At 38.0% G+C, this 25,884-nt stretch overlaps 1 protein-coding gene across 1 annotated transcript in view; it reads left to right on the forward strand.

Moving 5' to 3' along the window:
• The window catches only part of dipk2aa (divergent protein kinase domain 2Aa), a 40,982-nt gene extending 25,334 nt beyond the window's left edge, over positions 1–15,648 (forward strand). The window contains exons 3-4 of the mRNA XM_065269451.1: positions 8,557–8,860; positions 13,783–15,648. Coding sequence (XP_065125523.1) covers positions 8,557–8,860; positions 13,783–14,123 — 645 coding nt within the window. The 3' untranslated portion in view covers positions 14,124–15,648. The remainder of the gene's footprint in view (positions 1–8,556; positions 8,861–13,782) is intronic.
• Positions 15,649–25,884: the final 10,236 nt, after the last annotated feature.

The following is a 25,884-nucleotide window of genomic DNA, read 5'->3' on the forward strand; positions in this document are numbered from 1 at the left end:
CTAACTTTATCATTTGTTCGTTGTTAATGTAATACGTTAAGCTTTTGTTTTAATAAAAATGTCATAAATAAATTCAACGTGTGAGTAATGTGTAAATAAAACAAAGAATTCTGCTATAATGTCATCAATTTAGTAAAGAGAAAATTGTGCTTAATCAAGGCAAATTGTGATCAGAAAAATATTTTATTAATCGAAAAAAGATGCTGAATTGCTGTAAAAATAAATAATCAGCTGACTTTATTTAAATACAGACATACACCATGTGTATAAAAACGTAATTTTGCTTTTGACTATTATGCCAAATGCAAGGAGTTAAAGCTAGATGCATGTTAAAGGATTTATTGGAAAACATTGCTGGCGGAGCGTTCGGACAGATAATCTATTCTATGTATATTCTATTTACAGATGTATTATTTTAACACTTAAGTGACAATAACAGAATTTTCTTAGCAATACACTATTTTCAGGTGATAATAGCGCTTTATAGTGTTCAGCAAAAGTAGTTATTTGCAAAAAGCATAATTAGATGCTACACTTTGTACTGGCAACTAGCCTACTATTTTCACCTCAGCTTTTTTACATTAATAGGATGCAATAATAAAAAGGAGTTTAAATGAATATGTTTATTAAAGTTATTAAATTGATGCTGCATTCTGGAAGTGCAAAAGCCCTCCGTTACACTACCCAGTATAGCTAAGCATTTTCATTGTTATTAAACACTCGAAAGGCACACTATTTCCACTTGTTTTATTGAAAATATTTTCCTTTTCGATGTGATATTTTAGAGGGCAAGTGAGAAAGCGAGCACGGCAAAATCCACTTCCAGGGGACCATACAAGGCTGTACTGCACGTGCCGTTAATATGCCCGCGTGTCTTTAACTAAACAATAATAATAGAGCTGAAATCTTTTTTCACAAATGTAAATACATCAAAACAAAACCTTTATTTGTCTGTGTTTAATAACAATTTTCTTGGTAGGTATTTTCCATCTTTAAACTGTATGAAACCTCATAGGAATGACCCCTGCTTGTTACCCTTTAATTATTATAACATTTGCCCAATATTTGTGCACCCTGCTCCTGATTTATTTTTTACAGTGTAAGACTTATTATGGCATTTGAAATTTAATTTTTTTTACTCATAAATAAAAAATAATAATGGGCGGAGTTGTGTAAATCGTGTTTGCCAATAATGGATGCTATCTTGAATAGACACTTCATTAAAGGCAAAGCTGAACAGGGCGACATTAACACGAGCATTGGACAGGTGGGAGAACAACATATACAGACAACAGAGAGAACGACATATACAGACGTTCTCCCACGACATATACAGACGACAGGGAGAACGACATATACAGACGACAGGGAGAACGACATATACAGACGACAGGGAGAACGACATATTCAGACGACATATACAGACGACACGGAGGACGACATATTTAGACGACAGGGAGGACGACGTCCGTAAACAGACGACATATACAGACAATTTCAATGGACATATACAAATGTATTGTATAAAGCAGACGACATTATTTTGACACATCCGGAACCCCATAGGAAAAACAGAAAGTGTCTGACGTGTGGCTTGTTTCTGGATATTGTGCAATGAATGGCCAAATGCAACTCAACAATTTCATGGCCTATGTTAATGGAGGGCTACAGAAATTTTTAAAGCTTTTCATATAACAGTTTTAATGTCAAGACTGAAAGTATGAAAACTTTCTTCTCTCCATATATGGTAGTGCTACGGTCTCATTTAATGGGTAAATGTTTGTGATAAGAATTTTCAGCTTTAGTTTAGACTACAGGTCAGTGCCTTGTTGCACACCTAATGTTTTAGGAGTCTCTTAAAATGCAACGCCTTAGAAATTTGATAGCAAAGTGTAACAATGCAGGCTGTTAAAATGCCATTGTGCTATTTGATACCATCAAGGCAATATGTAGACTAAGCAGAAAACATTCAGTGCAAGTAAATGGAATGTTTACAAGGTATCTAATGCATCGTGTGCTGCACATGCTCACAAAACGCGCATGTAAGTTCAAGAGTCAAGAAGCTTTGTTGTTATTTCAACCATAGATCCAGTAGCAGTGCAGTGCATTTCCTCAAGTCCATGGTGCTACATGCATACAGACACAGAGCTAAGGACTAAAATGAGTACAATTTTAGTCTAGCCACATAAAGCGCATGTGTGTAGACAGTGCCAGATAAGAGACAGTGCAACAACAATACAATACAGAACAATACAATACAATACAGTACAGTACAATACAATGCAGTATGTCTGAAATAACTAAATAAAATGCAATAAAGCTTTCTAGATTCTGATGGTTACAGAGTGACTGAAAACCCGAAGAGTATAATGTACTCAGTCAAATCAAAGTGAAAAAAGTTTGTTCAGCTTAAAGGTTTTATGTGTGTTCAACGATTTTACCACAAACTCCAATAAAATGAGTCAAATAATTTATTTATAACTTCCAAACGGAGTCATTTCAATATAACAGCCTAATTTTAACAAGCACGGCAAATAGTTACAAACTTTTGGTGGTTGTATTGAGGTTTGAGGCATTCAGCTAGTTAAGCTAAGAAAGTGAGTGCGTTTACATGCACAGTCTTACGCCGATTATGCTCAATAAACTGCTAACGTGTGGGGTCATGTAAACGCGTAAAGCGGTTTTCTTTAATCGGGGAAAGCCCATAAACAGCGTAAGCAAAAACCGATCGGCACAGGTGGTTTTTTGCTCATTACGCCGATTTCCCGTGGCATGTAAACACCTTAACCCGCTTTCTCGCGGTTTTGTCCATGTGCGCATGTCTCCGCGTATGAAAGATAAATGTCACACGCGGAAGTAAGCGCAAGGTAACGCATAAAAGTCTCCGCTCGACTAAAGCAGTTGGCAGAGAAACTGTGAAAATAAAAGCTCATGTTACATTTACAGGTTCTGCAGACACGAGGAGAGATACAACAGTACAGCTTAAGACAGATATGCCGTCGGCTTTTTGATCGACTATTGTGTACTATAGGTGGTGACGTCACTGCCTGTGAGAAAACTGATAATTCTCCAAGTCCCATGTAAACGCAGTTGACTGCATAGCCGGCTTATTGATTTGCATGTTAACGCATGAAAACAGTTTTCTATAATAAGCAGATTTTTAATAGTTATCCGCTTATTCTGTGCATGTAAACGTACTCAGAGTCAAATCTACTTCAGATTAACATTAAATTAACACGATTGGTTGAGAAGGATTTCCAGTTCCCAGCATGCTTTGCATGAGACTGCATTACGATTAGGGCTGCACCCATCGTCACGCGCATCTGGTCAGTAAAGCCTGTTCCTTGATAAGTAATAAATCTAGCAGGCGATTCATCCACGGGCTGCATAACGATTAATCGCGATTAATCGTTTGCAGAATAAAGTTTTTGTTTACATCATATATGTTTGTGTACTGTGTATAATAATTATGTATATATAAATACAAACACACACACACACACACATGCATTTAAATATTTAAGAAATGTTTACATGCGTATATACATTTGTACATTTATATTATATATAAATACTTAATATATAAATATTTTTTTCTTAAAGTTCTACATGCATGTGTGTGTATTAATATATATATATATATATATATATAAATATATACATATACATATACATATACATAATTATTATACACCATACACAAACATATAGATGTAAACAAAAACTTTTATTTTGCAAACAATTAATCACGATTAATCGTTATGCAGCCCTACTTGTCAGTAAACTACGGATCTGTGTAGTAAATGCTGCTGATGGTGATTTATTACTAATCAAGGAACCAGCTTTACTGACAAGATGCGCGTCACAATCGCGTGCGATTTATCGTGCAGGCCGAATTATGAGGGCATTGTTTTTAAATAAAGTGACATTTTATGTGGTTTTCAGTAAAGAGAGGGACTTTATAGTGTCAAACATTCATTTATGTTGGAGATTTAGAGTTGAGTTTGCTATTTTTTTAATTAGCTATTTTTAAGTGTTGTGGTTACCATTGTTCAAAACAAGTGCAGTGCCTGTGCTTAGGCTGTATGTTGGATAGGTGTTGCTTTATCATATAAACAATAACTGTGAAGTCAAGCACTGCACTGAGCTCAGTTTCTTTACACTTACATACACATGAGTCACATTGTCTGTTTCTGTGGCTTGTGAACAAAAAATAAACGGTTAAATACCACTTATGGTAAAATAAAGTAGTTTTATGTAGTGTACTAAATATGAAATACAATGAAATATAAACTTTTAAGTTTGGAATAATTATAATTTATAAATATGTTTTCCTAAAAATTGTAAGGTTGGTTTACTTAAAACTTATGTAGAAACCCATTACCAAAAAACATTTAAAGGACAAGTTCGGTATTTTAGACTTAAAGCCCTGTTTTCAGATTGTTTATGGTGAAATAGAATGGTTTTGACTGAAATTTCAACATTTTCGGCTGCCCTGAGAATTTTCGCGTGTTTGTGTTTCAGCTCAGACCTCTACAGTGGGTTTAATGGTGCACTGGAACAATCCTTCCTAAAATGCATTAAACTTTCGTTTACAAAGACGTGAAACTCACCGAGTGGTCAGGGGTGTTCACTGATATGCTCACACAAAAATCGCTGCAAAAGATGCTTTCCAACAGCTGTTTTAGCATTCGTTGTTAACTTGTGGACCTATTTCCCCAAACGCCTCACACCCGTACATTCTTCCGCTTAGAGCTTGAATAATAAACACTCCAGCCCAGGTGGTGGTGCTAATCCGCCTTTGCCAATTGCAAGAATAGAAACAAAGTTCCCAGCGCGGAGTAATACCGTACCTCACAGCACATCTAATACATGTCAATGGAGGTGGTAAAAACTACGATAAAACCTGTTGGAATGCGTCTTTTGGAGCGATTTTTGTGTGAGCATACCAGTGAACACCCCTGACCACTCGGTGAGTTTCACGTCTTTGTAAACGAAAGTTTAATGCATTTTAGGAAGGATTGTTCCAGTGCACCATTAAACCCATTGTAGAGGTCTGAGCTGAAACACAAACATGCGAAAATTCTCAGGGCAGCCGAAAATGTCGAAATTTCAGTCAAAACCATTCTATTTCACCATAAACAAATCTGAAAACAGGGCTTTAAATCTAAAATAACGAACTTGTCCTTTAAGTACTCTGAACTTGTCAGGTTTACAGGTTTATACACTTGATAATTTAAACTGGTAACATACTAGAAGTAATTCTAGAATTAAAAATTATTTCTGATTGAAGAGAATATGCATATAATACTGTTAATTTCCTTAAAGTTCACCTATTAATAAATGTCATTATTTTCTCATGCTCATGTTGTTCCAAACCTGTATGAGCACAAAAGGAGATCATTTAATGAAAACAGTTTAGGTGAATTCTACACAATGGCAGAACATTATGACGCACTTAACACATATTAAAACACTTAAGAGTGTTGGCAAGAAAGTTTATGCGACCTGATGATCACACAACCAGACATTCATTGTGTTTGAATGTTTGGAGCACAAATGTACATTCACCTCCATTTGTGTTCAGAAGAATTATGTCATACCGGATTGGTTTAAAAACAACATGAACAACAGCATTTTATTTTTAGATGGTCATGTAATAATTTTCTTTTAATATTGTTTTTATTATTTTTCTCTATATGTGACTGACAGACTAAAAAGATGAGAGATGTGGTCTGATTTTTTTTGTTTTCCGTTTATGAAGTACAAAGTTCAACAGCAGAGTGTAGCATCACCCACTGAATTTTAGCACTGGGCACAGTGAGGGTTTTTTTTCTTGGGAGACAGAACAATTCAATCTCACTCTTACACAAGACATACCCTTTCACAGACATTTGATGCTGTCAGACAAAGAAACTGTAGAGACGAAATGTTCCCAGAGCATGGCCAGTGCCACCCTGTTCGTTACTTCGAGTTCATTGGTTGTCAGAGAGTGGGCGATAATAAGAGCCAGACCTGCGAAACAATTTAATAAGCACTAAACATTGATTCAGTATTCAAGGATATTATTCCTGTTTGTTGAAAAGTACATTGTGATGTTGTCCAATATAAGTAGTTGAGATAAACCGATTTAATTAGCATTCATGGATTTGGCAGAACACTCTTACAGTTCATTATATGATATACAGAACTGTGCAAAAATCTTAGGCCACCATGCTACCATTAGATTTGTTGTTTTTGCAATTGTATAGTGATCATATAGAATTATTTCTCAGTCTCTTTTTTTTAAAATACAACTAGAAAATACAGGAAATATTTATGTAGTATAAAAACAGTATAAGCTGAAGTGTCAAGTATTTAGTGTAAACTCCCCTTCCACTTGACCAATAGCAGGCAGCTGCAGGATCTCTTAAACCTAAATGAAATTAAATCCTAATTTCTAATTCTAATCGAATGACTTCAGTCTCCTAAAAAAGCTCAAGATGTGTTTCGTGCCAAAAGAGGTCACCAATACTGACTGATGGCTGAAGACGACATTAACTCTTTCACCGCCAGCGTTTTTTAAAAAAGTTGCCAGCCAGCGCCAGCGTTTTTCATGATTTTCACCAAAGTTTAATGCCTTCCAGAAAATGTTCTTCTTTAAATATATAAACATACAATATACCAAATGAAAGAACAGACCCTCTGCTTTCAAACAAAAAAAACCGTTTCATCCTACCTTTAGTGGTTCTTTTGCAATCAGCTTTTGAATATGGGTAGGTTTTTGCAAAAACACCATATTTTGAGCAAAAAGCAAAAATAATTCCATTTTTGTGACTGACTTTTCATAGAGATCCCATTCAGAGCGATCTTTAAAACAGACACGGACATGCAGCAGCTTGCCATAGGGCAATACTTCCGGTTTTAAAAAGTTGCGGAAGGGCGCCACCTGGTGGATAATAGCGGTATTGCGGAAAGACGGAAAATCTCGTCATTGGCAGGGAAGCGTTTTCTCTTAATTGACGAGATATCTCGTCAATGGCGGGTAAAGAGTTAAGTACTGAAAATTGTTTTTAATGTTGTGCACATATTTCCTGTATTTTCTGTTTATATCTTAAAAAGAGTGAAAAATAAATATGGATGGACATTAAAACTTTGCTAAAACAAGAAAGCTGGTGATGGTGGCCGCGGTAGATGCAGCAAAAATGCGCTATTCGGGCGTAGTTGGACGCTTGAACATTTGAGTTCAATCGCTTCATTTGCGCGTGAAGTTTTAGTCATTCAACGTGTAAATCACTCGTGCTTGCCGCGTCTACTGCGTCTGGTGTGAACCCTGCATAATGCTAGTACGTACACACCAAACGCGGGGCATCGCATTACTTGCTCTAGGTGACTCGCGGGATTGAACTTCGTGTCATCCGAATCGCTCGAGTTGAATATTTTGAACGCAAACGCGCCGCCCATATCCTCGCGTGGGGCGGTGCGAATGACGCGTCTGATCGTGTCTTTGCATTGACTTTGTATGTAATCTACTCGTGCAAATCGTTGAACTCGCGCCTGGTGTAAACCCACAGTAAGACTTTTGCACAGTACTTTACCTTGATCAGTATGTGTGTTCCTGTAGGATCGAACCCATAACCTTTGCGTTGCTAATGCAATGCTTTGACAGCTGAGCTACAAAGATCACAATTAAATTTTATATGCATGCATGCAAACTGTAGATTCAGTGCATTGTACAGGACTTGAGGGGTTTTGGATGATGCATTGTTTACTAGTTTGTTAACCAGAATTAAGAGACCATATTTGTTTTTGCTTTGTGGATAGGCAGTTATTGTAACAGCTCATGTGCTCCGTGTGAGCTGTATTTATCAAATAAATGGTATTGACCTCATAAATATGTGAATATGAACATTAACCCAGGGTTTACAAATATAAAACCTTAAATGTCAAAGATGAATTGCATTAAAGCCCTGGGTTAACATTTTCAAGTGCGAGCGGCTTTTAAGGTTGTGTGAACCGGCAAGAGGTTATTTTTAACTGATACATTGTGCCAGAGGTCCATCACGAACCATGCTGTGAGCTGCAGTGTCTACGTGATTCAGTCTCTCCTGCCCAGGCTACAGTGGCCAGATGTTGGATAGTCCTGCTGGTTACCGAAAGCTGTGTTTTGTCCTTTAAATCATTTCAGTCTTTGGAATTAAAATTTAATAGTAGCTTATCAATTATTAATGATTTAGCTCGAAATGGGGCTATCGAGTATCTGCAGTGCTTAAGAAAAGTTTGTTATGACTGCTTTGCTCTAAGCTTATAGTGCAATTCAGCAGTACGCTGTGACCGTGGGACCAAATGATTTTTGTGGTAGAAAATTTGATTTGTTCCTAAACCTAATAAGCTGCCTATAGGGGCTGTATTTTAAAGCAGCATTGGGTCTCCTGCGAAGCGTTATTTGTGTGCCGTCGCTGCCTATGTAGTACGAGTATTCGTGCAGAGGGCAAAGTTTGGAACAGAGCCGTTGTCATGTGCATGTGAAAACTCAGGCTCACCTTGACTCTCTTTCCTCATGTTTCATCTCCGTAGAGTTTTCCCTCCGACGAGGGCTGGCCGTTCGCCAAATACCTGGGGGCCTGTGGTCGGATGGTGGCGGTGAATTATGTGGGCGAGGAGCTGTGGAGTTTCTACAATGCACCCTGGGAAAAAAGAGTGGACCTGGCCAAGCAGCTGATGGACATCGCTGAGCAGCTGACCAATAACGACTTTGACTTTGCCCTTTATCTGCTGGACGTCACGTTCGACAACTTTGCAGTCGGGCCTCGTGACGGGAAAGTCATCGTGGTCGACGCAGAGAACGTCATAGTGGCGGACAAGAGATTAATAAAACAGAGTGAGTTTGATTTTGTTCACTTTTTTTGTGCTTGGCTTGGTTTATAACATTAATAAATTGTGCTGGAAACCGTTATCCAGGTTAGATGATGTTTTTTCCACTGACTTTTATATATCCTGACCCACTTTTAGTCTATTCCCCAGCCAGGCTGGAGCACAGGCTGGGTTCATTGTCAACATAAATGTTTCACAAAACGTACATGCGGCATTACAGCCGCCCCGCAGACCAGGTGGAAACGGGTGTTTGGCCTTCCACCATCCAAGACTTCAACTTAAAGTGTTAGCAGTTTCTATTTTGGTACTTAAAGTTCACGTAACGCTACACCTGAATAAAGCACCGACTGTCAGCAAATGCTCCTGGAAGGCAGTAGAGCTCCTAACTTGATAATGCATAGAATTTCAGTTAAAATTGCCGTCATAGGATTTGCATAGCAATAGATGAATGTGGCCTAAAGCTGCACTTTTGAATATGGAGGGTAACTGGTTGGCAGGTATTTATGCAGTGCTAAGGCAGGATATCTGCTATCCAGAAATGCCAAACTAGGCTGGCAGATGAACTTTGAGCATGTGAGGTACATTACAACGACTGTTTGCTACTCTATGCCAGCGTTTATTTGAATGAAGCTTGTGTGTGTTTGTTGTAGATACGTCTTTCTGAAGTGTTTAATAACAAGCTTTTTAAAATGTAGTTTCTATTCTGAATTCATGTGTGGAGGTATGATGTAAAAGCACTACATTAGGCCTGTGTGGGAATCAAGGTTGCGAGTCATTTGCGAAGGGCAGTGGGTGGACGAGCTTTTATTCATCTTTTAAATTGAAATTATTTCTGGGTTCAGGTTCTCGGTGTGGTACAATACGTGATCACGCCAAGGACTTAAAGGTCATAATTTGTGCAAACATAAGTGATGTCTGTCCACAGGAGGTGGATTACTTAACACACATTAATATTTCAAGTAGTCAGACGTACACCATTTTAAATCTGTGATCATGCATAGAATACTGAATGACTACTGACTTTAAGAAAACACACTTTATTCTAGCCCACAATTCATTGCTCTCTGATTGATTTTCTGTTTATAGTGTGTCAAAGGTACTTGCTCTTTATCATTTTTAATTTGTCATGCCTTGATTAGCCAGAAGTTAAAACAGTTGTGTTAAATTAGATAATTAAAATGTATTAATTTTGAACATGAGGATTGGTTTCCACACGCTAAGCTAAGAAGTGAGGTCATATAGCAACAATGGAGCTAACTACAGGTGAACTTTCATTGAAAAATTGTAAAATAAAGTTAAAATAGCTAAACAGGGTGACCCTGTCTGTGAAATCCAGGCTAAAGTCTCATGATCTAATTATCAGATTAGGAGCATCAAAGTTTGATTTAATTCATAGAAAACACTATATAATCACAAAAAACTTTGAATGAATTTTCACATTAGATTTACATAGCCAGAAAAGTAATAAAGCCATTATGCGTTCAGAATCTGAATCTGTATATCATAATAGACTCTATGCAGTGCGCACCCCCTACGTATTTCTGATTAAATCTCAGGGTGGTGCAGCTCTTCCGGTCTGTATTAAGTCATAGCACATGTGCTCTACTAGCAGTATTATTTTTGGAAGTTCGCAAGTAATAGAGACTGCTAAAATACATTTTATTGTTATAATATTATATATTGACCCTGGACCATAAAATCAGTCATGCGTAGCTAGGTTATATTCGCCGCAGTAGGCAACAATACATTGTGTGGTCAAAATTATGTTTTTTTTAAATGCCAAAAATCATTTGGATATTAGGATATTAGGTAAAGATCATGTTCAATTTTGACAACTTTAAAGAGCATCTATTTCGTTGGTTAAAAAAAAACTTTTTTTGTGTATGTGGCATAGTACAATGTGTTTGCGTGTATTATGGTTAAAAAACACATTATTTTCCACATACCATACATTTTTGAAGCTCCAGATATCCCTGTCTTCCTGAAACGTGCTGATTTTGTACAAAACTCATAGATTTGAAAAGCGCTGTGTCCCTGATTGGCCAACTAATCTGTACGTTGTGATTGGCCTGCATACCTCTGATATCCTGATTTGACGCTCCCTACCATGTTTGAAAGATTCGCTCACAATTTAATGCTGACAGGAATTAACTTACATGCTGCGAGTCCAAGCAAGAGGAATTATGATAATGTCGGTCTTGTCCATGTCAACAAGCCCAGGAAGTGAACTGTTGCCTACAATCCGTATGTTATTTGTAGTACAAGAAAAGAGATTTACGTTTGAGACGATAACTCGCGTCATCGTTTACTTTGGGGTTTGTACCTTTTGCATATTGTCAACATGTCATGTACTAATACACACTTACATATCAAAGGAAATCAGACCATAGGTCAGTGTTCTTCAGTGCGCGGCTCGGCAAGCTTGAATTTGTGGCTCGCATGGGAGTAAATAATACAGTGATATGATAATGCAGACATGTGCTTATTCTGTCTTTTCTGCTACGGACGCAAGAAAACCATACCTATTAGATCAAGATGCACGTTGATAAGCGTGTTCAATTGCATGCAGCACTTGCACAGAGTGATCGTCATATGACATCAAAGTACCGTAAGATAAGACTGCTTGTTATGCTTTCGAATTGCTCTCGTGGCACAGTAATGTCAGTCGCCAACCGCTCTGTGCAGCGCCGCAAAAATTACGAGAAAGGTGGCCCCCTGGTGGTTTGGGGGGCACTGCATAAGCATATAATAAGAATGCTTAGCATTAAAATCCTGTTTTTGTCATTAAGGGAAATCATCTTGTCTCAATTACAAATTTGACTGGTAAATGATTAAGAATGATTTACCCTTGTCAAGGCTGGCAAAATTTTTAAATACCTGGTAGCCCTTCGGGCAGGCACTCTTTCATTTTTGGTAGCCTGAAATGAATATAAGTAGCCCGAATAAAAAATACACTGTTTAATGTAGAATATTGATAAATGCTGGATTTCCATGTGCGCCAACTGTTCCTGCCCATCCCCAGCTAACAATTTGGTTCCCAAAACGTTCCCCTAACATTAGTTTTGGTTAATAGCAAGGAATGTTTTCTTAAAGAAAATAAACATTCCCCTAATGTTATTTTTAGGTTATTTTACTGTTCCCCTAACGTTAGAAAAATTGAATTGTTATATTACTGAAATATTATATGAATGTATTATAACACAGGTTATTTTTAATAAAAATACCTCAACATATCACACATTGTATTTAGATAACATGGTATTTTATCAAATATATAAACAACCAGTGACTTTAACACAACACAGAAGATTTAAAATAGATATTTATTAAAAAGGAATAAACATTTAATTCCCTTTAGGTTAACATATCTTACCATAGCCGTTTATTTTCGCTAGAATAATTTTTGACTCTGAGGTAAAACGAAATGACATATAAACATTCTATACACTTTAGGTAAAATATCTTACCACTGCCATTTAGTCACCTATCAAAGCTTCTAGCATCCTATTCTCTTAATAGCGTAGACCTGTGAAATCGATCGGAAATCCTTCAAATATATTTTCCTTCTCACATATTTAAGTTACTAACTGAAGAAAGACAAAAGAAACGCTAAAACAGTGTTAGTCTATGAGGTAAAAATGAAATAACATTATTTTTTTTAAATGACTTGAGTTCGCGCTTGCTGAACACAAGAGCAAGCAGGTGCTCGTGAAGAGCGAAGCCAGGAGAAGAGCGTGCAGAGGGTTGCGCGCATTTCAGACGTGCACATTAAAGGATGGGTTTATTTGCTTTCACTTCATTTCCTGACAGTTTCACTTGTTACGTGAGGATAATGACTGACAAGAGGATGCCGAAATACATATAATATAATTACCTAACTAAATCTGAGACCAAGCAAAAACATTAAAATATAATTTCATCCCCAAGATAGCCCGACGTGCAGGGCGGAGATACATTTTGGTAGCCCGACAGGAATTCACAATAGCCCCGGGACGTCGGGCTAGCGATTTTGCGAGCCCTGCTTGTATTTATTGCCTTGCAACAGATTGATAAGCAGACATGCTATTAATGACTGGATGTAACTTTTGATACTTTGCGGTAAAGGCGGCTCTCCTATTGACCCTGAACTATCAGCGTGGCTCTCATGAAAAAAATAGTGAAGACCACTGCCATAGGTGCTCTTTAAAGGCGATTTTCTCAATATTTCGATTTTTCACATTCCAGATGTTCAAAAGTTGTATCTCGACCAAATATTGTCCTTTTCGAACAAACCATACATCACTTATTTATCCCCCACTTATTTATTTAGCTTTCAGATTATGTCTACATCTCAATTTCAAAAATTGACACACGACTGTTTTTTGTGGTCCTGCATCACTTATATTAAACATGCCACAGTGCTATAATACAAAACCTAATTAGTTGTTAGAGCTTATTCAGCATTAAAATATCTCTGACAGGACGCGGTGTCTATTGGCTCCCCCTGAGAGTGATTGGCAGCACAGTGACTTCATTTTTGTCTAATTAGTTATTGGCTTTATATCGAGCTTAATCAAATGACCAAGACGGTAGATCTCTCACTCTTTAAAGGGCTTTATGACTCAATACAGTTCTGCTGATAAATAGTTGTCACAGTCCAGTCTATTTCTGCACCCTCACCACCACCACCTTCAGAAAAGCCCTGCAAGGAATCCTCAGCGTTATCGATTTGTTCAGCTTTAAAATGGGTGTAGAACTGCACCTACTGTCAGACAGATCTCTTATTTATTCTCTACTGAAAGAGTTGGATCATGTCAACATCTTTATTTTATAAAAAACGCAACATGTATTAAATTGGAATAACTTTGTAGATACTACAAAAAATAAATTGTATTATAAGATGTTTTCGTATGTAGTATTTTTGTCAAATTTTTTTTGTTTATCCCTCAGATAAACCAGAGAACTATGACATTTGGTACGAGAGCCGCTATGAGGAATGCGACAAAGAAGCCTGTCTTTCCTTTTCCAAGGACATCCTCTGCTCCCGAGTCACAGTGGACCACAACTACTACGCTGTCTGTCAGAACCTGCTCTCAAGATTTGCCACCTGGCGAGGGTCCACAGGCGGTCTTCTCCACGACCCCCCTGATGACGTGGTCAAAGATGGCCGCCTCATAGCCTTGCTGGATGAGTGCACCAGACCTCAGAAACAATACGGCCGATTCCAGGCAGCTAAAGAACTCCGGGAGTATCTGACACAACTCACACAGCTGAGCAGTACTAACAGGTAGTGTCAAGAGCAGGGGACGAGCTCCCCACCCTTGATAAATAAACAACAGTAGTACAAGGATTGGTGGACCTGCGAGGGTAAGAATTCGCTCTCGGTTGACGTATATCAATCACACCTTTTCTGGTTCTGTCCAAAAGGAGTTTGCACATGAACATGGATCATTATCTGGAGCATTATCTGTCTATCTGTGTGTGCTGCCAAATCCAGCTTAAGCTGGTAGGCGTGTTTTAGATCATACTGGTTTCCAGCTGGTCAAATCTGTTGGTTAGTCACTGGCTGTTCCCAAAATCTGTTGACCACCTGATGCTGCTTAGACCAGTTCAGACCAGCTACTACTGTATGTTCATTACCACTGCTACCAGTTTAGTCTGAGATTTTCAGCAAGGCTTTGTGTACGTGTGAGCGGATTGTAATATCTGATGCTTCAGTAAACCCCTCTGGCATTGTGGATTTGGATCCTACAGTGCAGTTTCTATTTAATTTATAATGGTGAGTGCACCATAAGCAGGGGTCATTACTGGAATGACACAGGAAGCTAATTTTCTGTTTTTATTCTTGGCTAAATTGTATTTCTAAGCTCTATATTGAATTAACCACCTGGTTCCTTTGCTACGGGAACCTTAGTCTTGTCTTAACTGAATTTAAAGGCCTGCTTGGCCAAATTATGCCTCTGATTGAAGGGAAATTTGATCAAGTCTTTCCTCTTACAATGAACCTGCTCGGTGAGACTTTGATGCTTTATGTTAAAAATGGCAATCAGTTTCAGTGGATTCATTTGAAACAAAGACGAAAAAGGATTTTAAACAATAAAGTATGCAAGTAACAATGCCAAAGAGAAATAAAATCGTTGTTTGGTTTATATTGTTTCTTTAGCAACGCTTCAACCAGGATCATTTAAAAGGGAAATTCTATTAAAGCTCTTATGTTTCATGTTTTTGTCAACGAAATAAACTTCTGTTTTTTGTACCTTCCTGTTTTCGGACCAATGCAGTTACCAAGTCATCTTGTGACAACAACCATGTGATACAGTTCCCTTCACTTGCACTGTACTTTTGCATTAAGTTTACAGACAAGTTGCACTACATTATCATGATCATTATTACCCATCATCCTTGCTTTTTGTCCTCTTATTGATTATTTGTGTGCATATTTTAATGTTTATTTTGTCAAATTTACGTTTTTATTGAGCAATATTGGGAGTCAATATTGGAGTGTAATGAATTTTGCTTTTAAATATCATTTTTGTATGTGTAGTCATGCATGGTTGAAGATGTTCCTATCTTCCACCTTCACCACAACTTCAGAATCCTCAGTTCGTGTTAAAATGATTTATTTGTTTATGGTCTGTAAAACAAATCTGTTTGCTCTCTGTACGTGTTTGTTTTAAGACTGCGGAAACGTCTGGTCTTACTGTGCCTTCATTCAAAGTTGTATTTTCAACTGAAAAGTATATTAAAGTATATCTATACTTACTGTACCCAGGCTGATTTTTATTTTTAAATCAGTAAAATTTGTCATATTAAAAATGGTATTGTCAACAGCATCATTATTTTGATTTTGAAGCTAATGAAATGTATTTAGGTGTGTGTGTGCGCGCATGTGTTGGAAACCACCATATGGTTTCATCTGGAATGTATCCAACCCATGTATCTGAAGCAGAATAGTGTGAGAAAACTGCTAGGTGCACCGCACAAAACATGCAGTTCGACAGCTTATTTTTTTGCCGTTTATAGTCCTGTTCAGCATAAAGTGTGGTTAAATCCTAAAAATAATCCAACTGTTTGCTATTCGGCTGACCACGGATGTGATTAATATAAAGGCTTTGAGCTAGAACCAAGGTCTGCGCTCCTTCGAGAGGCTCCTGGTGATGAATGGAGCGACTCTGCTCTAAAGTTAAACACATTCACCCATGGCATCTAAATATAGATTTCCCCTGTTTGCAAAATCCACAGTAGGGATTAAAGAGTACAGAGTCAGCGCTGCTTTTACGAAATCATGTGGTGAGAAAAATCCAGTTTTAAAAAAGTCATCCAATATCCCAGACACTCCAAAAGTGTTTATATTACTCCTTCATTTTATATACCCCAGGCTAAATCGTGCCAGATGTCAAATGAGCAAAAAGTTTCGAGCTTCTTAAGGACTGTGGAAAGTGGGGAAAAAAGTACCTCAACACGGCGGTATTTTAATATTTCTGCAACTCCAATGTGTGACGATCAGCTTACCGGCGTGCGCCTGATCAGGGCTTTTTTAAGATGGATGAGGTTCTGCTGTGTGTCTTTAGTTACAGGATAAGGTGGAGAGGAGAAGGGGACTTTCCCAGAATGCAACACTTCAGTTCTCACTAATGTGAGTCAGTACCCCAAGTAGGCATTAAGTTTCCAGATATCATTTATTTTATTAGCTGATTATTTCATTAGCTGCATGTTAAGACACTGGTTGCAGCTTATGGGCAAACTAAAACTGTTTTGTTATTGGTGGAGAATAGCCACATGACAGGAACAAAATCAAATCATCTCTGGAAACTTGGCAGAAAGTGGAACATTGGGAATTGTACAATGGTATGTTAAAACGGTTATGCACACAAGAGGAAAACATTTGTTATGAAGAGCTGCAAAACAATTTTCCTGTAAATTAGCATTTTTAAATTATACCAACAAAGCAGTATTTCCGAATGGCCTGATGCAAGGAATAAACAGATTTGGTGCATATGTATTTCATTTTTGACTGAGGTGACGTTTAGGAGCTGAGCTCCTCAAATATTGTCAGTATTAATTGGCGTATGGAGCTTAAGTTGTATTAAACAAAAACATTTCTGGTAAAGTGATTTAACGGCCTCTTTTATAATCTTCGCAAAACACGCATGCCAGCTGTGGACCAGGGTCAGATTCACAAAATAAACTATGAATCAATTTGAGTAATCTAGTCTCGACAGGACACTTTTCCACATCATGACCACTTTGTTTTTGATTATGTGGACAAAAGTATCACACTATAAATGTCAGCGGGAACTCGTATGAGCCACATGGTTGTGGTTAGATACAAATTTTTGCTGTAATCACAGATGTTACAGCCAGTCAGGGCTGTAGGATTGATCTGAAAAGTGGAGGGAACAACATGAAGCTCAATTTTTTCTTGAATATTAATGAAGTAATATGAATTACCCATTGGTGTTAACTGATGAAAGACAGACATTAGGGGAATAGTTCACAACAGTCTCCCCTGTATTTTACCATAAATCAAGAAAACTTTAAAGGTGCAATGTATTTTTAGCGGCCTCTAGTGGTGAGATTATGAAATGCCACCAACCTCTATTTCGAAATGCAATGAGAAGCTACGGTAACTGCCACAGGACAAACATGTCGGCATTGTCTGAGACCATACACATTATGGTTTCTCAATATGCGTTCTTCAACGATCTTGCATCCTTGTTCTCGCTCGACGTCATCATTAATGGTCGAAGTTAAATTCCAATTCTCAAGAACACAAGTACAGAGGACGCATGAAAATACACAGATGTGTTCTTGATATCGAGGATGCATCGAGTGCAGACCTGCGTGCTGAAATCGCTTTACGCCCCAGAAGTCATTGTGGAAAAACAATGGCGGAGGCCAGGTGACCAACGGGACCCACATCTCAATTCTCACAAGTGCGTTCTGTGTTCTTGCGACCTTCTCAGTTCGTTCTTCCAAGGTCCCCTGGCAAGACGATCTCCACGAGAATGCAAGTCCGTTCTTTGCATTCTTGGAAAAGCCAAAATCCGTAGACGCCTCATGACGTGCTGGAATGTAATCCAGTGTCGCCGCCATATTGGTTGGGTCTCCTCACTGCACCCTAAGGGGGCGTGCACACCAAAACTTTTACGCCCACGACCGCTCAACGGCTTTTCCACGCTAGCGCTGAGAGTTGAAAAATATTCAACCTTGGGTAAAAAGCTCCGCTCGTCAATGTCAGTTCTCATGCAGCCGTCCAATCACAGTAAAGGAGTGGCCGGACAAGTATCACAGTAACCAACCGTCTCACAGCTGACGTATCAGAGCTACCAAAGCGCTTTCCTGAAGAAAGCTGGCACTCAGCTGAAAAACTGCTGGCATTCGCCGTTGTCCAGGCATTTTTCAGCCGCGTTTAAAGGTTTGGTGTGCACAACCCCTAACACCTGAGTCAATAGAAAGCGAACAACTATAGCCGTATTTTGTGCAGCTTGCGGTTGCAATAACTGGCACAGTATTGATACCAGATCGCATGGAATTACCTTTCACAAGGAAAATTGAATAATTTTGGTTATTTTACCATTTATAATATATCTCATCGTAACTAACATTGCGTGTAACCAAAACGTGAAAATCCAGTAAAATTTCGGGGAGTTATGATTATTTACCTTCCTTACCGGCTGCCATCTTGGAGGCTTGAAATAAATGTAGGGGGGCGCATTGGGGACGCCTCCAAGATGGATGCCGCGCTGATACTTCAGCTACAATAGGCAGTGTCAGTCTATGAGGCATCTAGGTATATAATGTCTATGGTATGAGACAACGTAGGGACGAAACGCGCTCTATAAAACAGTTTGTCGATTAAGGGCTACTGTAAAAAACATGACGGCGACTCACATGTAAGGGTACCCAGTGTGTATGTAGACAAAAGCAGCTCATTCTAGGGTAATAAAAACAATACAGTTCATTATGTAAGGTCTTTGAACACAACTAATAATATAGTTATGTAGATATATCCTTTAAAAGTTACACATTACCCCTTTAAGGTAGTGCACAGCGAATCAAATAATTGTAATTAAAACCGAAATGTAATAATTCAGACGCGACATCTGACCGGATGCTACTAACAATACAAGTTGAGCTGCGTCCAACGTCAACACAGAGCATACACACACATACAGAGTCTTATCTGCCATCCCAGCCCTGCGATATTACAGACACGGAGGTTAAAGAAACAGAGTACTTGGAAAGCCAACACAGCAGGGTGCCTGAACAGCTGTGCCCCCATTACTCCCTGTGCCCGCATGACCAACCTACAGAACACACATAGGATGTAATTACTATTGACCTGTGCAAAAGAAAAAGAGAGCACCATCCATACCCCCCGCCACCCCTCAGGGAACTTTTAGAGCTGTGTTAGCCTCATGATTACAGATCTGTGTGTGCGCGGGTGTCTAGAGCAACGCACTGACCCCTCTGCCATCCATCTCTATTACTGGCAAAAATAACACGGCACTGCAGGACACTGTTGTTAGTGCTTTATCATTGCACTTGTCCTTTACTGCTAACTCAAGAAGTCTCTGTTTTATTTAAAGGAGCAGTTTAACCGGAATGGAAAATTCAGTCACCATTTATTCACCCCCATGTCATTCCAGACCCAGATGACCTTTTCCGTGAAGCACAAAAGGGGAGACGTGTGTTTAACAGTGTCCTGAAAGTATTTTTACCTCAGAATATTGAAAGGGATTATGAATAATCACGTGTTCATTCAGGTATGCCCTATAAGAGGACACATTACAACAGGTTTGATAATGATGGGACAGAGCCAATGCAATTTCATTCCAGAAGAATTTTTTTTATTGCAGTTGTTGCAGTTTTATAGCTCAGGAGATTTCACAGAGTTCTCTGTAGTTGTTGTTTTTAAATAACTTCGATGTTTTAGTGCTTGAGCAATAAGTACAAATGTCTTAAATGGATTAAGTCTTATTTTTGGCTGAATTCATTCTAATTGATCAAATGCACAAGGCTCCAAATATATCATCATTAGAATCATTGATATATTTGACTGTGTTTGTGGCGAGAATAATGAACATCCAGTTTACTCTCAACAGTGTTAGGCAATGCTCAACTAAGACCTTGCAGCCTAAAAAACATCTATTGTGCCTTTTTGTGCTGAATCACCATTTTCCCTTCTTTGAGAGCAGAGCAGGTTTTTCATCTCTATTAAATGAATGGAGAGTAAAGACCTGAGGTGCAACTACAGATCAGATGCATCGACATGCTGAATCAGGCACAGGACGCTCGGAGACACAGGAAATCCTGTGTGGTAAAGTGAATTAATAGCGAAAAGCTTGTGATTTGGACACAGTGCCAGGTAAACGATACAGGATGCTTCGACTTCATAATTTGATCAAAATTTCCCTCTGATCAAGATACAGTTCAGCAGTGTTGTATTCGAGACCAGCTCATTCAAGTCCGAGTCAAGACCGAGTCCAGAGAGGGTTGAGTACGAGTCAAGACCAAGACCAGAAAAGGTTGATTCCGATTCAAGACAGGGTCTAGCCTGGTCCAACCAGACTCTTGTACATTCATTTCATTTGTACAGAGAGTCTGGCCACGCTCCATTGCAAAGCGTTACTTCTGTTAAGGAGGGTCCTCTGTTGAAGTTTAAAACTATTGGATCTGCGCAGAGTCACTCAGGATCTGCCATACGCAGTCGCTAACATGTGGTCGTGACGTATATCATGCGCCGAAACCGGCCGGAAACAACAAGTACGAATAATCAGACCAACAAAACTTAGCAAACCTGGTTCTTGCTTCGGCTTTAACTTCTGTATATTCGGCAGCTTTGCAACAACGGACCGAATAGCTTTTCTCACGTCTTTCTCCGCTGCCATTACTGAACTACAACTCAAACTGACGCATGACCTCACTGTCATCATTTTTTAGCCACCCCCCTCTGTTCGCTGATTGGACCTGCAGATTTTTGCAAGAGAAAACGAAACTCTACAGAGCAGTCCCAGATGTACTGCTGAAGCGAAATGAAAATTAAGCGGAAGCACGTAGGAGGGCGGAGCCAGGCTAGACCGAGTCCACATAAAGTTGGGTCTGAGAAAATTATGTCTAGTGCCACTCTTTGTTTTAGCGCCAACATCTTAGGTCTGACCAATTGACCTTGCGCCAGTCTGATGTGTGCAAAAAATCACCAATCACTGTTCGTGTCAATTTTACATCAGTTGATTTTATATAATATATTTTAAAAGGGACTCGTGTGGACTCGAGAATAAGTCCGATTCCAAATGTATTTGAGTACAAGTCGAGACTGAGTCAAAATGCTCACAAGTCCATGACAAGACCAAGACCATTAAAATAGGGTCTCGAGACTGAGTCCAAGACCGAGTCTCGAGTACTACAACACTGCAGTGATGTGGGTAATGTGAAAACGTGGGTGTCCTTGGGTAAGCTCACTTTTAAGGTTTGACAAGTTCTGTAGTTTTACAGATATAGAGCCAAACTGGATGGATGGATAAGAGATTGATTCAGTTCACTGGTATCAGCATGTCAGGTCTAAGTGGAGTTTTACTAAAGACACAGCAACCAGCTGGAGCTATGCCTCGCATGTGATTCCTCGTGTGGAAAACTGAATAAACTCGAGAATTTAAAAGCCCAGTGAAAGTCAACACCAGCATGATCGCTGCCCTCTCTAAGGCGACTTTATATGAGTATTTTATATCATAGGGTAACAGACTCTGTCAGGACAAAAAGAATGCGTAATTCATTTGTGACTGTGCCCGTAAAACTATTGAAAGAAAATTTTGTCATCATATTCTCATCCTCATGTTGTTTTAAACCTGTATGAATATTTTATTTTCTGATAAACACAAAAGAAGATATTTTGATAAAGGATGGTGAGCACACAACTAATTGTAACCATTGACTTTCACACATACAATGGAATTCAATGGGTGAGTGTGCTTACCATCATTTGTTTTCCTATATGGAAGTCAATGGTTACGGCACCTGTGTGCTTACCAACATTTATCAAAATATCTTTTTTGTGTTCGTCAAAATAAGAAACTCTTACAGGTTTGTAACAACATGAAGGTGAATAAATGATGGCAGAATTTTTGGATAAACTATCCCTTGCTTATTATGTAAACATTGTCTCCATTTATGTTTTTTACTTTAATGTGTATACCGATTTATTTATTTTTTTCATTGAGGAAGTGTACAATCATGTTAGTGTTACTGATTTGTATGGAAGTGACTGTTCTCCTGGCAGCCTGATGTGATCTTAGTTTTCCTAAAAGGGACAATAAACTTGAATCTGTGCCATCAGTCCAGTTTCACTCACTAACAATCTCTGTGTGTGTGTGTGTGTGTGTGTGTGTGTGTGTGCGTGCGTGCGTGCGTGCGTGCGTGCGTGCGTGCGTGCGTGCGTGCGTGCGTGTGTTGTTAGTGTAAAATGGTGATGCTAATTAGTGCTAATTATGAAAGCAGAACCACACTAAAAAATAGATGAATGCGGTTTCCTCAAGGGAAGATTTTTCATTGCCACCATGTAATGGCATTTACGATAAGGGGAGACAGGATGCTATGCTATTTTCAGCCTCATCAAAGAGTCACACCACCATAAATACCAACCAGTCACACTGATATAAAATAAATTCACAAACACGGCTGTAAAGCAGAGGCAGCTGATAAGAGACTCCTCTCCTCATTTATTTACATTTATGCCAAAACACGTTAATCCAAAGCAACTTCCATATTATCAGTATGTGCATTCTCTAGTTAAAAAACATGACTTTGGGGTTGCTAGTGCAATGCTCTACCAAAAAGCTGTGACAGAGAAATGTAAAAACATCACAGCTCGTACAGATGGGAAGGAGTTGCTAACTGTGCTCATATGTTCTTTATACACAGTTATGCTGATGCTTTACCAATGGCTCCCATCTCGGAAATACTGAAAAGTCCCTTGGAGACATGAAAAGCTAAAACTCACCCAGTGCTTTTAAAGCCGAGCTGTGTTTATTTGTTGAATGGCCAGCCATCTGGTAGAACGTTCGTCGAGTGACGGCTTATATGGCGCACACTTGGAAATGTGTCATTTCTAAGTCCACGGTGTCTAATCCAGACAAGAATAGAGACAATTTACCACTTTTAAAGGATTGAGAGAGAAATTCTACAGCTATATACGACACTAATGAGATTGTTTTCCATTTGGGGAAATCCATCTTCATTTTTCAACATCTAAGGTGGATGGGCTTCAGTGATAATAGGGAAACACAGGTGATGTCTGTGATATGGTGACAAATGGAAATGTTTGACCAATGTTTTATTTTTAAGCAAAATAAATAAATAAAGAGAAAAAAACTCAGCGACAGATTGGGCAGCAGATGATCAATAAAATTCAAAAAGCGTTGCATTTCCTCTGGGCATATGTTGATGCTCCATCAAAGTTAATACAGTCAGCTGTGTGCTGTGTCCAGAAATGAAATGATCACTGGCAATAATTAGCACACAACTTACTGACTTAGGGGCGGTTTCCCAGACAGGAATTAGTTTAAGCCAGGACTAGACCTTAGTTTAATTAGGAAATATAACTAGTTTTAACAAACATGCCTTACTAAAAACATTACTTGTGTGAATTTTGAGGTAAAACAAAGGGCACTGATGTATGTTAAGATATGCTAGTGCAAGTTGTTTTCAGTTTGGACAGCTCTTACATTTATTTTAGTCTAGGACTAGTCTAATCCCTGTCTGGGAAACCGATCCATTGAATTTAGTGATAAATCCAAACTAAAAGCAACTTTTCCATGTAAAACGCAAGTCATAACAACTGCAAAATTTAAAAGATAAAGAAACTATGAAAATGTTTAAAAGAGAGATGGGAAATAGGTCAGTGACAAAAACAAGATGAGAAATTCAAAAATCTTTTTAAAAAACACGCATCAGGTTTATTTCAATACACATAGTGTATTTATGTTAATGTTATGCAATAAAAAATTACATTTGCATCATTTTTATGAAAGTTAAGACTGACTAGACCTGAAAATGTCAAATGGTGTAACCGCCAATTGCGCCAAAGAATGAGAAATATTAAATATTTTATACACTTTGACGGCATGTAAGCGTAATCATAAAAAAATTCATTTTAAAATATCAGTTTATTTCTAAATGTAAATTTTAATGCATTTTGTAATATTTGTCCGGACATATGCTGAAAACAGCTCTGTTTTCCAAATAATCTTTGACAAATCATGTAAAAAGGTACACTGTAAAAAAAACTTTGCTGCCTTTTTTTGTTAAATCAACAAAGATTTACAAGTCATGTTAACAGAGATGAGTTGTCACTACTTATAAAATATAGTTGAGAAAAGTCAACTTAATTTTATAAGTTATAACAACTCATCTGTAGTTATAACAACTCATCTCTAGTCAAGATAAATAATAGTAAGTTGAAATGAAAACATTTTAAGGCAGCAAAGTATTTTTTACAGTGTATGTAAAAAAATCATATTACACTGAACTAGATGATTTGTTTTGTTCCAAATTTTTTTATGAATATATTTATATTTTCATTAAAAAAAAAATACTAGTTACACCAGTTCACAGAACGATTACACCACATTGACATTTTTGCAATTATCCCCTAGTCTTTTAAAATGAAATAAAACTAAAAAATTTTAGACTTGGTCCTCAAAAAAGAGAACGCAAGTAATCTGCAAATTTATTTTTAAATTTATTTAATTTTAACCCTTTTACATTTAATTGAACCATACGGACACAAAATAATTAACGTCACGTCATTGACCGAAAAATTATGATGAACACAAAACACCTTCTCAAGTACATAGTAAAGAGTAAATGTGATTTTTAATCTATACTTTTTTTTGTTATTTTACAATAATTTTAAATTCTACAGGCATAAAATTGACATGCAAAATAATTTAATTATTTATAGGCACACGATAATGTAAACCAAACAGAGGTCTCTATACATAGCCACATAGGTCCCATTTTTGAAGCATCCCTTCTTCACCTTCTTCATCGCCTCGGGGAGGAGTACTCTAGTTTTGCGCTAAAATTCTGAGCTCGGAGCGGTCCTCTCGGACAGCAGGCCAAATATGCTTTGTTATCATATTTGATAGTTGATGTTAATGACGTTAATGCGAACCCGTGAAACTATTACAGTTCAGTGGTCATTATACAAAACCATTGACCAGTTCATTGTTAATTACCTGTTAGCAACATATATTTTAGAAAAACAGCAGCTTCAAAATTCACAGTTGAGTATAACTATATTTTCAAATCCCAAGTTATTTATACATCACTGTAAAAAAAACAGTGACTTTGCTGCCTTTTTGATGAATCAACTCACATTTACAAGTCATGTCAACTTAATACTTATCTTGACAAGAGATGAGTTTCTACAACTTATAAAATGAAGTTGACCTTTTCAACTATATTTTATAAGTTATACCAACTCATCTATAGTTATAATAACTGATAGTCAAGATAAATAACAGTAAGTCGAAATGACTTGTAAATCTGAGTTGATTCAACAAAAAATATGAGGCAACAAATATTTTTTAACAGTGATAAAACCCATAGGAAATTCCTGAAGGAACCCATGGATTGAAATTGCTAATAATTTTGGAGGTTTTCAGACCTAAACTGCTGAACGGCCTCAGACTGAGAGCAACTGCAAAGAGATGCTGTTGCAATACAAGACCCTCCATGGGATCAATCACTATACCAGCAAGAAGTGTCTGACTTACTATGAAATACTACAGTATGAGTGGCTGTAAAGTGCAAGTCTAAGAGAAATCAGAGACTTACCATAGCATCATAAAACCAGATCTCAGCACCAGTTTAATAGAAACAGAAACCATCAATAGAAATAAACCACATGAAGATGTGCAAAACATCCTCAGAGACATCTGGCACCTAACAGCAGGATACAAGACACAAGCCGCATAGTGACTAGCACACTAAAATAACATCCCATAACATCTGTGGTGGGTATTAGCAGAAAAGTTTCAAGTCCAAATA

This window comes from Paramisgurnus dabryanus, chromosome 6 (assembly GCF_030506205.2).
Source record: "Paramisgurnus dabryanus chromosome 6, PD_genome_1.1, whole genome shotgun sequence".
NCBI lineage: Eukaryota > Metazoa > Chordata > Actinopteri > Cypriniformes > Cobitidae > Paramisgurnus > Paramisgurnus dabryanus.